Source organism: Agrilus planipennis, unplaced genomic scaffold (genome assembly GCF_000699045.2).
Source record: "Agrilus planipennis isolate EAB-ADULT unplaced genomic scaffold, Apla_2.0 scaffold37, whole genome shotgun sequence".
In the NCBI taxonomy this organism is placed as follows: Eukaryota; Metazoa; Arthropoda; class Insecta; order Coleoptera; family Buprestidae; genus Agrilus; species Agrilus planipennis.
This window is the reverse complement of record NW_020438995.1, coordinates 312971-326701: the sequence shown is the minus strand read 5'-3', so window position 1 is coordinate 326701 and position 13731 is coordinate 312971. Positions and strand designations below refer to the sequence as shown.

The window sequence follows — 13731 nt, the reverse complement described above, 5'->3', positions numbered from 1 at the left end:
GTCTGGGGGCTAGATTAATAGATAGAGAACTTTTTAAGGAGCTATGCAGGAACCTGGAGAAGCTGCTGTGTTTTGGCAGGGCAGCTGGTCTATGGACACCTGAGTGAGAAACGGGGTGATGGGGATACAATGGTCTGACGACTCGGTATCCCTGAGCATTTTTGCATCCTGTCTCACAGTCATCAATAATAATAATAATAAATAGTCATTATTTTGGTAAAGTTATACTTTGAAATGTAACTAACCATTTTCAATCAGAAACAAACCATATTTTTGTTGAAAATGGGTTTTTGCATTTTAAATTCTAACTTCATCACTAAAAAGCTTAAAAATTAGAAACAAAACTTGAACCTGTTTAAATTTCGCGCCTTTCCAGACAACTATTCAGAGATGACGCTGATAGTTCAAAATGAAAAATCGAGATTTCGATGTATGACGGTATATATTTCTTTAATCTATGGAGTAGTTCAAAAAGATCTATTCCGCTTAATCCTAGCAACCTATCATTAGTTGGTTAGAGCCACGTGCGTACGTAAATATTAAAAAATATACTTATTAGTGTCTTTAAATAATGTGAAGTCTAAATGTGTTATTAAAAGCTCTGAATATTTTGAAACAGAAAAGCTTGACTTGTATCAGCAGTAATAACATATTAATAAATTTGTCTGCAAAATGAAAAACAAATCATCACGACACAAGGAGAGTAACTTATTTAAGGTATTTCTAAGTTTTAATAAGTACTTACTAGTTAAACTGTTCCAATTTTAATTTTGCAGTTTCAACCATTTTCTGAAAGAATATCAAATCTAGATATCTACGTTTTCCATAAAGTTGGGCACGAAAATGAATTGCAAGTTGACGAACTTCAGTGCCGATTTTATGAAACTCTACAGAAATGGAGTGTTCTTAATTTGAGTGAAGGCTTTTCCCAGTTTAAGAAAGATGTAAATGCACAATTTTTGATCACCCTTCCACAGTTAATCCACAATAAGGAGAATGTGATCGAAGTATTATTAAAGTATTTGGATATGAAGAATCCTATGTTTCTGCAACCACTTTTAGAGTGAATATAATTTTAATAAATTTGAGTGAAGATACGAATCTGTTACTTCTTTGTTTATTTTAGATTAACATCAGCTTTAGTTGAAGATTTAAGAAATGAGTTCTACCCATATTTTCTTAGATTCTTAAAAACTCTGATTGATCTTCTATATTTAAAAGATGCAGAAGGGGTAGAATGGGTATTTACATGTTTAGCATACATATTCAAATTTTTGTGGAAATTTTTATCAAGAGATATAACTATTGTGCTAAATAGTGTTTTACCTCTACTTTCCGATGACAAACCAGACTATATTGTTGACTTTGCATCTGAGAGTTTCTCATTTGTAGCACGCAAAGTTGGGGACCTTGAAGCGTTTTTAGAACTAATTCTAGAAACAGTTCATTCAAGAAAAGATGTAAGTGAATTTTTTATTCTTCCTTGTTCTCTTGATACTATTTTAATATTTTAGGCAATAATTGGATGCAGTAAGCTACTATTTGAAATTATTCATGGTAGCTCGGGTTATTTTCATAGTTGTGCAGAATTATGGTTACCATTTATGTTTCGCTCGTTAGCTAATAACAAATATTCACAAATAGTGCTTTTTGAAATTGTAGAGCATATTGTTGCAAATATACTGCAACATATACTTCCAGAAAAAGCAGATCTGTTTTGGAATACAAGCATTACTGTTTTAAATGAATTTTACAACAATTTATCTTCTGATTCTCAGCTAATAGGTTTTGCCTGCGAAAATCTTTTAAGGATTATTCATCAAGCAATTAAATTTAAGAATGGAATTTTTTTGAAAAATTCACAAAAAATTGTTAATCAACTTGTGAAGCTTTTTAATATCTCAAAATCAAATGAGTCTCTCTTACGAACAGTTGTGCAGTTGTGTTCTACGGTTCTTGTAGCACGAAATATAGATTTATCTCAAGAACAGACAAGCCAAATAATTGCAAATGTTCAGTCATTAAATCTGAGGAGTGCATATTTGTGTTTTGTTGATAGTTTAATTGATTATTCAGGATTTGATTTGCTTATTTTTCCTAACTTTGTAAGATTTTGTGTTAATGCAACTGAATTGGAAACAGATAGTCTAAATACATTGACTAAAATCATTTTAAAGAAATCTCCCTTTTGCAATAACGGCATTTTATTGGATGCATGGAAAAGATATCCAATTAGTTTGTCTTGTCAACAAGACAAGTCGTTTTTTTTAAAGAATATGTTGCACAAATTAAATGACATGGAAAATGAGGTAAATAATTATTTATCTGCTGTAATTTGTTTACCTCATATAAACTTGAAGTCCAGTGAAATTGAAAAAAAGTTGGTGGAGAACAGCGAATTACTTTTAGAATTGCTGCATTCAAAACAAAAAGAAATGACCTCAGAAAATAAAAAGGAGTATCTATTTTTATTAATGTGTACTGTACAATGTATGGTTCATCTTAATGTTCATTATATGCTAAACTGTGACAAAATAGTGGAAACATTATTACCATTTTGTAGTGATGTACATTTAATCGAAAGTTTACAAATTTTAAGTCTTTACTTAAGTAAACTGAAAGAAGATAAAATGTGTTTAAGCTTTCAAATGTTGTTGAAAATTAACGAACATTTAGAGGATAATTTTACTTCACCTTTTCATGATGTAAGTAAAATTAATTCAAATTCTGTGGTTAATCTGTAATATTAAATTTCTAGGTACGACTTTTGATTACACATATTTATTCATTGTTTGAAAATCTTCCCTATTTCATTGAAATCGGCACCGATTCTAAGGAAGTTTGGAATTTATTTAGCATTTGTTTTCAAATTGAATCAACTGAGTTTCAAATTCATACAGTTAATGGTCAGTTGCAACTTATTGAAAAGCTGTCATTTCAAAGTACGCAAATGCAAATGTGTAAATTAACACCCTTTAAATTGGTACCTTTAAAGTACCTTTGTGGGTTGCTGTATGTGAATTTTCAACTTTTGTGGAATCCAGTTTCCAAGATAATTTCAACTTATGCCATCAATGCTATGGAAATAAGCGAATTCTGGACAGTTTTTGGAACTCAACTAAAGTTGGTGAATCAAGATGTGAACAGCTCGTCAGTAGCGAAAATCAAGTTTTTGGATGAATATGTCAACAGTACATTGCTGAATATGAACGTACGGGAAGAAAAAATAGATTACTGCAATTATCGAATACTGTTATGGAAAACTATGGCTATCTTTCCAGAAATCGCAGAGGCGAAAACTAGAGATACTTCAGAATTACTTTTGTCATTTATAAAGTGAGTAATTTTAACATTTTTGTTTTATTTTATAATTATATAAGCTTTTTTTAACCTCTGGAGTTTTTTGAATTAAACAATTCATTAATGGTAAGTATTTTAACAAATAAAAGTTAATGAATAATAATACTAGTACCAATAGGCATAATATATATCTTGTGAATAAAAAGAAACAACACGCCTGGCAAACTATAACTGTTACATGTACCTATTGTACTCTTTAAATATTCTTATATAAACGAAATTTTATCGCGTGACGAGCATTTGTTTAAGTTACGAAGAATTCATTCTCCCCTGCACTTTATACGGCCTAACAAACTAGGATGCTGCTCCCTTCACACGCGTGGCACTTACTCTATGTATAACGGTGCATATAACATTTTTGATTTTAAAAAGGTATTAACAATACAGTTTCAATGATGAATTCATGTCCGTAAATCACTTAGTTTTTCTAGTTAAAAATTTAGCTATTTTCTAGCAGCATTAAATGTAAAATCAACATGATGTTTGAACTATAGGTATTTATCAAATGTAACTCCTAAGTTTTTAGCCCTAGAAGGCTAGAAGCATGCCTATTTATCGAACTATCACTTGAATAATTTATTTAATATGAATTCTGTTCAATGCTTCAAATGCTTATTTTGTTCAGTCATCACAAAGATTTTTATGTTTAATTTCAAATTAAGTATTTGTAGTTATATACATGGAAAAAATATGTTTCTATTATTTTATTTATATATAAAGTCGAACTTTTATAACTCGAAATCTTTTCTAACCCGAATTCTTTTTTGTTCCTTTGACATACATGCCTTTACATTTATTCCAAGCTCTTTAATGCAAGATTTAAGTGCGGATTTTACGTTCAGAATTGTCTCTTCGTTTTTATGATTGTTATGGTTATACAACAATCATGTGTACCAATATTGAATTGCTGTCGGCCTTTTCGGGGTTTGGGTTAAAATACGTGTTTACCGTATTTGCTAATGGTTGTCGTGTCATCGGGCGATGAGGCACGTATGTACTTAATTAACAACAATAATGTATGTGAAAACGATATCTTCGAAACAAAAATTAAAAAATTTGACGATAAAGAAATTGCGAATCTTCTCTAACGTGAACATATTTGGTTGCATTTAAGAGTGTTTGCCTGTATATAAAACTCCGAATTGAAACAGCAATAATTTAACTGAATGCTATTAATTCTATTAATATGTACTAGGTTAATATATGCTTTTTTTCACTAATTAAAGTAACTTATTTTAATTCATGTACTTGTCTTATAGAAATGAGTACAATAATTTGGCAATGGATTTTTCAAAAACATGGAATATTAAGTTACACAATATTGGAAAAGAAAATAATTCGAAGGAAAATGTAATAGAATGTTCAGATCAGGACAAAGAGAAGAAGTATAAACAAAATATAAAAAGCAAAGAAAGGTAAAGTAAAAAAAAACAATTAAACTTTTAATCCAGAACTTTTAAAATTATTCTTATATTTTNAGCAAAAATTATAAAGGAAATATTTATTGATCTTTAAAAAGTAAACAATTTTTGACCGTAGGTTTTTTATAAAATTAGAAACTGAAACTGTAGGTAGTTAAAAATTGTGTTTATTTTTTAGAATATGTAGGAAAACTCGTTTTTGTCATAATAATTGTTCATAACAAATGTATGCGTAATTTTACCAAAAGTGTTATTATTATTTTAATGCCCTATTCTAGATTAAAAAAGAAAAACGTGAAATCGGACCGAAACTAACTGAGACATTGGATTTTTAATCGTGATATATTAGATTGCTAGATTAATTGCCTGTCCGCCTAACAGAGATTACTTACTCCACTATCTTTGGCATTATCTTTTAATATTGTAAAACGCTCATTTTGACAGATACAATAACAAAAGTTTAAGTATTATACTAGCCGTAATAAATTTCAGCAATTACTCGTTTCAAATCAAAAAGTCTTAATTTAGTTAGGAAAAAACACGTTACGGGTGAACAAAGATGCACTAGTTTTTCCCTTAACAAAACAAACTTTATTAAAAAAACAAACACTTAAATTTATACAAAAGACAAAAAAAGATGAGTCCGTGTGTGGCTCGAGATTTAATTACAACGAGTTACTAACACTATAGTAAATCTAATCGCAAGTCGCGAAAACAAGTCAGTTAAAACACTAAACACAGGTTTCTCTCAGAATGCCACTCTAATGTTCCAGAGGAAAGCTCTTAGAGGGAAGGACAAGATGAATTCTGTGTTCTGTATGTTTTTTTTTGTTTTGTTCAGATTATTCTCGAGGAGGAGGACTAAAACCCCTCCTCGAGTAGGGAGATTAACCCGAAGGTTGTGACTTCCATGGGAAGATTTATTAGGAAGATTGGGGAGGGGAGGATGGTGTGGGTGAGAATAGGTGTCCCACCATGAAGAGTAGGGTGGGTACTCGCGCTAAAATGCGAAACTAGAATTGAGCAAAAGTGAGCAGCTCAAAAGAGAAGATGACAGGGCCTTCTGAAACGGTCGTTTGGTTTAGGGGTGAAGCCGGAAAGTGTCAAGATGGACGGGTTTCGGTGGCCTGACACTGAAATCCTAAGATTTGCTGCGAATTTGGTTGCAGCATCGGGGAGAGAAGGTAGACCAGTTTCTTTCAGAATTTGGGTATTTCTGATGAACCATGGGTAGTTGAGTGTGGAGCGAACAATCCGCATGTAAGTGCCTTGAAGAATTTGAAGACGTCGGGGATGGGTGCAGCGCCAAATGGGGATGGCGTAGGATGGTTCCGATGATTGCGTTAAACGCACGGATTTTCGTTTGTTGGGAGATGGAGTTATTTCGGAAGAAAGGTTTAAGTGTGATGAATGCACCCACGGCCTTGTTACGGGTAGCTGTGGTGTGGTGCCGCCATTTTAAGGATCTGTCGAAAACGATGCCTAGGTAAGTGACGGAGTTGCTTCATTTGATTGGACGATTGTTTACGATGATGAAGGGAGGTTTTTGGAACTTACGTGAGAAGAAAATTGCTTCCGATTTGGTCTCGTTAATGGAAAGTTTACATTTCGGTACCGATTTAGGAGCAGGGGTAGAAACTTATTAATTCTCGCTGTGCTTTGTAGAATGGTTTGGGAAGAGTTTATGAGGACAATGTCGTCAACGTAAAGAACAGTCAGAATCGAAGTGTAGGAGGGCATGTCCGCTCAAAACAGTTTGGAGCCTTATGGGATACTGCCTGTGACAGTTTTATTGGCAGGAAGAACAGAGCCAACGCAGACCCGAAGGTTTCTCTCTGTGAGAAAGGACCTGATAACCCCAAATAGAAAATGTGGGATGTTAAGGACGATGAGTTTAGAGATAAGGCCTTCGTGCCAGACTCGGTCGAAGGCTTGTTGGACGTCAAGAAGAAGCTTAGAGGTGTGGCGCCGCTTGTTAAGGTTGTTGGAAATGTGTTCGGTTACACGAAGAAGTTGGTGGTCGGTGCAATGATGCCTGCGGAAACCGTGTTGAAAATTGGGGAGAAGGTTGTTTTGCTTCACGTGGTCTAAGAGCCGATCGAGAAGAATGGATTCAGCTACTTTGCTCAACGAACTGAGCAGGCCTGTATCTTGAGGGAGAGCTGATGGGCTTCCCCTGTTTAGGGAGACAGATGACAGTGGCTTCTTTCCATACCAAAGGGAAGTAGTGGAGCCGCATGATGGCGTTTACGATGCTGCACTGTGCGGTTATGTGCTTTGGTGACAGGACTTTAAGGACTCCGTTAGCAATTCCGTCAGCGCCAGGCGCTTTTCTTTTTTTCAGAGATCGGATGGTGAGGAATATTTCACGCGAGGACGTGTGTTTGAAGTCGCAAACAGAGGGGACAAAGTTTTGAGATATGGCTTGATCTCGGAAAACTCTCTAATGCTTTGTGCATTCCAGGTATACAAAGATTATGTGGGTGGGCTGAATTACACATTGATAGGCGTTTGTAGAACGGCGACCAGACTTGCTACCATCGATTGAACAATGGCCTAGATTCTCTATTCAAGAGAAGAAGCTGCAGAGGTGTTTGGGGACGCATTGCGTTTTTGAGAGGGAGGGGGGAGCTGCTGTTACTGCCCTACCCCTTTTTGGTTCAAATTTTTCATTGAGACCGCAGACCTTGCCAAGTTCGAAGATTGACTTGGTCTTTGGAGAGGTTTGCCGCGGATGGCAAAGCCTTTGTGAACAAGTTCGGCTTTGATCGTCTGGAGATGTCTTCGCAAACTCCACGGAGGACAACATGGAGATCGCGGGAAGTTGGTTTGTAGAAAACTGAACTTTGGATTCGTCAAGGAACAATGAAAATCGTCCACGGAGTTAGAATAGACTCTTATAAAATTATATTACCCAACGTGTGGCGATGCAGTGGCTGTCCATAGTGCGAAGAATTTTCGGCCAAAGGGACTTTTGGCGGATTCCGATGGGGGGGGGGCATTGGTGGCTCGGTGCCGGTCTTCTTCTCAGAATCAGAGAACATTGAAGAGGTCGAAGACAGAAAGGTGGCACGTCTTCGGCGTTTGTTACGCCGCTTTCCGACTTCTATGAAACCGTCAGCGGCAGTGGGGGGGGGGTGACTCTGAATCGGATAATTGAGCCCGGGTGGCAGAAGAATGCACAACGTCTTCGCACATTGGCGATGAAGGGACTCCTTCGAAATGCTGATGGGGGAAATCGTTTATTATGGTGAGCTTGGTATGGCTTGGTTGGCTCGCTCGCCAAGGCATTACTTCCCCAATGGAAAGTCCCTCCAAGAGTGCTGGGTTCATGGGGGTAGCCATTTCGAAATGACTGACAAATGAAGCTAACCTACTCCTGTGGGTCGTAGAGTATATGGTATGAAATAAGGAAATGTTAGGTGTTTATTGTTAGTTTAATTGGTGGGGGGTGAAGGGATATCAGAGCGACGTTGCATACTCCGTCCAAAGAACTGTTGGATAGTTACCTAAAACGGCTGGGCAGTTGTTGAACTCTTGTAGATATTGTTGAATATTAAACCACCGGGTTTAATGCGTCGTCGCTATGCAGACAGTAATAACTGCCGGTTGTTGTACTCGTCGGCTGCGGTAGCTAGTAGAAAACGGTAAAAATTATTGCTGATCGCACGTAAGTATAAGAGCTTGAATACGAGCTCGTATGAGTGTTCTGTATGTAAACCTTGGGTGTTTCATTCCCACCAGCCACTAATGCAGGTGAGCGGGCAGTCCCCCCGGACTACGCTGGAAGGTAGGGCGGAATCTTCAGCCTCCGTTTAGGAATCGTGGGTTTTGATGTAGGTCAGTGGGCCTCGTGGTGATTTTGCTGGAGAGGGTTGCTGGCGATGGTAGATTAGGTTAGATTATGTATTATTAATTAATTTTTATTTTACTGTTATTGTGTCGTTTGTAACTAATAATTAGAGAGACACTGTATCATTTTATAACCACTTTTATTATTCAACTTATGTCTACATACTATATTACATATCTACGGTATCGTTCGTACTAGTATAGAAAAACTCTTAGTTGGTTATGACAGTTCTCTCACGCTTATTTAAAAAACATTGTAGCAAAATGTGTGAAAAATATTCTTACAACATAATGTGTCATGTAATAGATGGCTAATATTTAAACGGAAAATGTTTTGTGTGGGACGTATGAAATTCAATTGGTATTCGAACTTGAACTCAACATTGAATTCTTAATATGAAATCGCGAAGGTGTTTTGGTAGTTGTTTAGCTCTTGTAGTTGACGTACAGTCGCTTCTAGAGCCTGGTCTTGTTCGATTGCTGATTCGTCTTCAATGACTTCTGATTCATGCATGTTAACTGCAACATCACCTTCTTGATGTTCTTCGTTAAATTGATTTGGTCGACTTGAAGGAATGTTGACCAAGTCTCCCATCTCAATGCTCTGCTCATTATTTCTGGTGCAAACGTTACTGTTTTCTTTGGTTATTCCCGTAATGCTAGTTGTGGAACTTTAGTTGAGTAAAGTTGGTTGATATGACGTTTTAAGGTTTATCCGTCCAATTTCACTAAGTAGTGTAGATGACCATGTTTCCGCATTATTGTCCCGAATTTTGATTGATGTTTATTGTCTCTTACGACAAGCGGAGATCCCCAGTCGCTAATTTCTGCTTTTGTTAAAATGCCTGCCGCTTCGAGAGCAACTTTGTTGAAAAGTGCATGAAGTATTTCTCTCTTCCGGTAAAAAATAGGTTTTGCGTTTTCTCGAAGTTTTAAGCTAAATTTTAAATTTGAAACGCAACCAATCCTTTCTTTGAAAATATCAGCAAATTGCATGATAATATAATTTCATCAGTTTCGTTAATGATACTTATAGGCATTGAATTCCATTGATAATCTTTGGTGATGTTTCCGGATCCAGGCTAGGTCTAAGATTGCATCTTAATCTTCCGGAACAATGTAGATGTCATCTTTGATGGTATTAGCACTTCGCTCTTCATATTTCGCTTAGTATCACCTCGTCGCTATAGCTTGAACTAACTCTTCCTATCCGCGGTAACTATTTTTAGCGGCTGGACTTGCTCTAGAAAGATCGAGAATGTGACATTTAGAAAGAGTGGTCTTATTTGCTACTGTCTCTGTATGATGGGTTGCTTTTACGTGATACTGTTCTACTAATAGTCCAGTCAACCAACGGCTTAGGACTCGAAGTTATATAATATTGCTAATGTTCGTGAATAACATCTCTTCTCTAAAAAATAACCCCAGGAATCGATAGAAGAGTGAATTTGAAGTAAAAAATGTTCTATAAAGTTTCTTCGATAGATCAATACTTTTCTAGTTATTCGCGATTGAAAATGTTAATTTTTCATCTAAAAAATGCATGTCTTAAGCGTCTTGAACTATAATCAATAAAAGGCAAACTTTCAAAAATTCCGGAGGCATGAGCGGCTCCCCTTTTCTATATTTTTCATTACAAATACTTAATATTATATTTACATTTTGTAATTTATTTCATATTTATTCTAGTTTTAGTATAAATAGTACGTATAAGTTTGTAAATTGACTATTTCTTTTCAGGACCATTTCTGCAATTTTAAATGTTTTTGCAAAAATAAGAAGCCCAATGTCTATGTTCCGAGAATCTGAACTCAAGCAGCTGTACTTAGATTTATTATCTTACAAAAATAGTGAGGTACAAAAGTTAGCATTAGACTGTTTAATGACATACCGACATGAATACCTAATGGCATACAAGGAGCAATTGTATAATCTCGTAGATGATAAAAATTTTAAAAACGAAATATCCCTCTTCAGAATCAATAAGGACTCTTCTGTTATACAGGAAAAACATCGTCAGTCCCTTATTCCTATTATTTTAAAAATTGTATTTACCAAAATGACTTCTAAAAGTGGCTTAAGAACTGGTGGGAAAGGTTTCGGGCAGATACGCAGAAATTTAGTCCTCCGTTTCCTTTCGGGATGCTACGAAAATGAAATTGAGATGTTTGTACATATGTCCTTCAAATTTTACTCAAAATATATTTATGGAGATCAATTTAGTGTGATTATAAACATTTCTAATGAGTGTAATTTGGAAAAGTTTGTTCCGCTTAAACGGCTTCAGAGTAGTGTCAATTTACTTACTTTAATATTAGAAGAACTGGGGGGTTCTTTAAGTGACAATCTATTACAATATTTATTGAAAATATTAATGGTTATTGGAGCATTTGTGAAAGGCATTTTTTCTCAGATCTCATTAGTGCACGCAGGCTATAGGGACATTTTGAAAAAGTTGAGGTCATCTTTATTAAGGGTACTCGAAAAATTTTTTGACCACTTCGATAAATATCCATGGTCATCTGAAGAAATTGATACTGTTTTTGAGATTTTTGTATGGCCATATTTAGAACAATTGGAAATCGAGGGCATTCACAGTCCCAGTGCGTTACTTCGTTTATTTTTACAATGGGGATCAAGGCCAAGATATTTTGAGTTATTAATTAAATATTACGCAGATGATAATGACTTCACTGCAATGGCTTTTATAATAAGATTGCTGCTCAAAAAATCGACGCATGCTTCTGTAAGCAAAGTGATTATGGAAATGATAAATTATTTGTTGACATTTAAAGATAATGAATATGAGCAGGATACCTTACGAATATTGGTTAATAGTACGTTGAGCTTGAAAAATAATCCAGTACATCAAAATTTAGAAAAAAAGAATCTAAGCCTTGGAAGTTACATTGTGTTACCTCATGTGCCATCTATTTTGATTATGATAAAGAATAAATTGCACAGCAGAAAAGGCTTGACCACAACCGAATTGTCTGTTTTGTGCAGTATTTCTGAATTTGTGTGGGACTGTGAATCGAGTAAGGCTGTTTTGGACCTTATGATACCGCTTTTCTCAAAAATGTTTGATTTACCTGATGATAATCTTTTAAAATTCATAATGATTATTGATAACTTAACTCAAAAGATTGATCAGCCTCAGAAATACTTAACAAAACTTTTGCCCTACTTTGGTGAAGTTTCCTACAAGCCTGCTAGGAAGCAACTCTGCGAAATTTTTAACAAGGCTAAAACAAAATCCGATACTGCAGCATTTAACACTTTAGCGAGAATTATAAACGAACTCAATGCGTGGGACGACAAATGGATTGATCAACCAAATTTTGAGAAAAGAATAGAATGCTTTAAAGAAATTAATTTGTTAATGGAATCTAAAAATGTAGAAATAGAATTAGGATTAGCAATATTTTACAATTGTTGTTACATGTTAAAATATGAAAGTGATATTTCTCTAAAGGAGAAATCCAGTCATTACTGGAAAATAATATCCAATGAGCTATTGAAAAACTTTTATGATAAAACATTTTATTTATTAGATGAACATTTATTTGTTATTATCTGCGAGGGGATTAAAAGTAAAAATGAAGAATTTAGGAACGAATGTATTCAACTTTTAGGGTACATTGCTAGACATTGTCCTGATTCCCACATTGTTTTAAAACAATTGAATAAACTTACTAGTGAAACTGATTTGGAAGTAGATTTCTTTGAAAATCTCACGCATCTCCAAATTCACAGACATGTTCGAGCTTTACTGAAATTTGTAGATGTATTTACTAATAACGTTGATAGTCAATGCAATCGAACATTAATTCAATTTATTTTTCCACTCGTGTCGTGGTATTTGTGTAATGAAAAATACGTCTCAAAAAACAGTCTCATTGATGCTTCTATAGAAGCTGTAAAAACTATTTGTAAACTTTTACCGTGGAACCAGTATGGAAATTTGTTAAGAATGTATATGAACAAACTAAGATATAAAACCATTTTTAAAAAGCAGTTAGTCCGTGTAATTGTGGCCATATTAGATGCATTTAATTTTGATCTACGTAGTGGTTGTGCAAAAAGCATTGAAGAGATTGCTAGCTATCAAGAATTTGAGAAAAAGGAGAACATACAAGTTTCAGAGACGAAAAAAGAAGAAGCGATGGTAACTGAAGACGAAAAATCTTTAGATCAGCAAATGGAAGTGGAAGTGATGTCTGACTACCCTGAAATGGAAATAGATGAATGTGTGCATTCAATTCATACTGATGCTTCTGAAAAAGTATTCCTATTATCATCTGCAACTGCATCTAAAGTGATACATACTATTCAGGTATTATTTGTATGCATTGCGATATACGTAGGTACATCAACGTTGCTTATTACGCAATATTGATATACTTAGATAATATAAAAGTACTTTTATGTGAAGTTTTAAATTAAGCGGGTAAAATAAATTTTGAATGATTTGAGTCTCCACGTTCTATAATAATTTAAAGAATTCTTATTTTTACCTTATTGCAGAACATATTATTTAGCTAAACATATTCTTTATTATTTTCTAAGTGATTTCACCTTTTTAATCTAAAGTGCGGTTTCATCAAAATTTTTTTTTTTTTTTAGATTTGTGTACCTCTGAAGGTTAGATTACGGTTTGAAAGGATTCCCTTATTTTAAATTTAAATATAATCATAACTTAATTTTAAAACTTTTAATGAAAACTAAATATTCCAGGTGAAGTCAGTTTTTTAATTAAGAACCTGAAAACACTCAGGATTATAAAATAGAATATGAGTTGGTTTCATTATTTACTCTGGTTTTTAATTAAAAACCTGATTTCATTGTTTCTTTGATACATAGTAATGCTTAATATCATTGTTTACAGAAAATATTTTTGCCACAACTGTTTAGGCTTCTGGCAGAATATTCACACTACGATTCGTTTCACAAACTTAATAAAAAGAAGACTCTTAACGAAAAGGAAGAAGACGATTTACAAAAAATTCCCATTTCATTAGCTTTGGTTAAATTGTTACAAAAGTTGCCAAAAGAAATACTGGATAAAAATTTACCAATGTAACAATACGTTCAAATA

General features: G+C 34.4%; 1 protein-coding gene across 2 annotated transcripts in view; it reads left to right on the top strand.

The window, feature by feature from the left end:
• Positions 1 to 487: 487 nt before the first annotated feature.
• Positions 488 to 13731, top strand: part of LOC108745099 (small subunit processome component 20 homolog) — a 33154-nt gene continuing 19910 nt past the window's right edge. For both annotated transcript variants that reach the window (XR_003231358.1, XM_025975734.1), the window contains exons 1-8: positions 488 to 717; positions 777 to 1063; positions 1127 to 1460; positions 1515 to 2705; positions 2759 to 3336; positions 4620 to 4775; positions 10374 to 12969; positions 13522 to 13712. Coding sequence is in view for 1 of the 2 variants with exons in the window: in XM_025975734.1 (XP_025831519.1) it covers positions 673 to 717; positions 777 to 1063; positions 1127 to 1460; positions 1515 to 2705; positions 2759 to 3336; positions 4620 to 4775; positions 10374 to 12969; positions 13522 to 13712 (5378 nt within the window). In the remaining variant the exon portion in view is untranslated. The remainder of the gene's footprint in view (positions 718 to 776; positions 1064 to 1126; positions 1461 to 1514; positions 2706 to 2758; positions 3337 to 4619; positions 4776 to 10373; positions 12970 to 13521; positions 13713 to 13731) is intronic.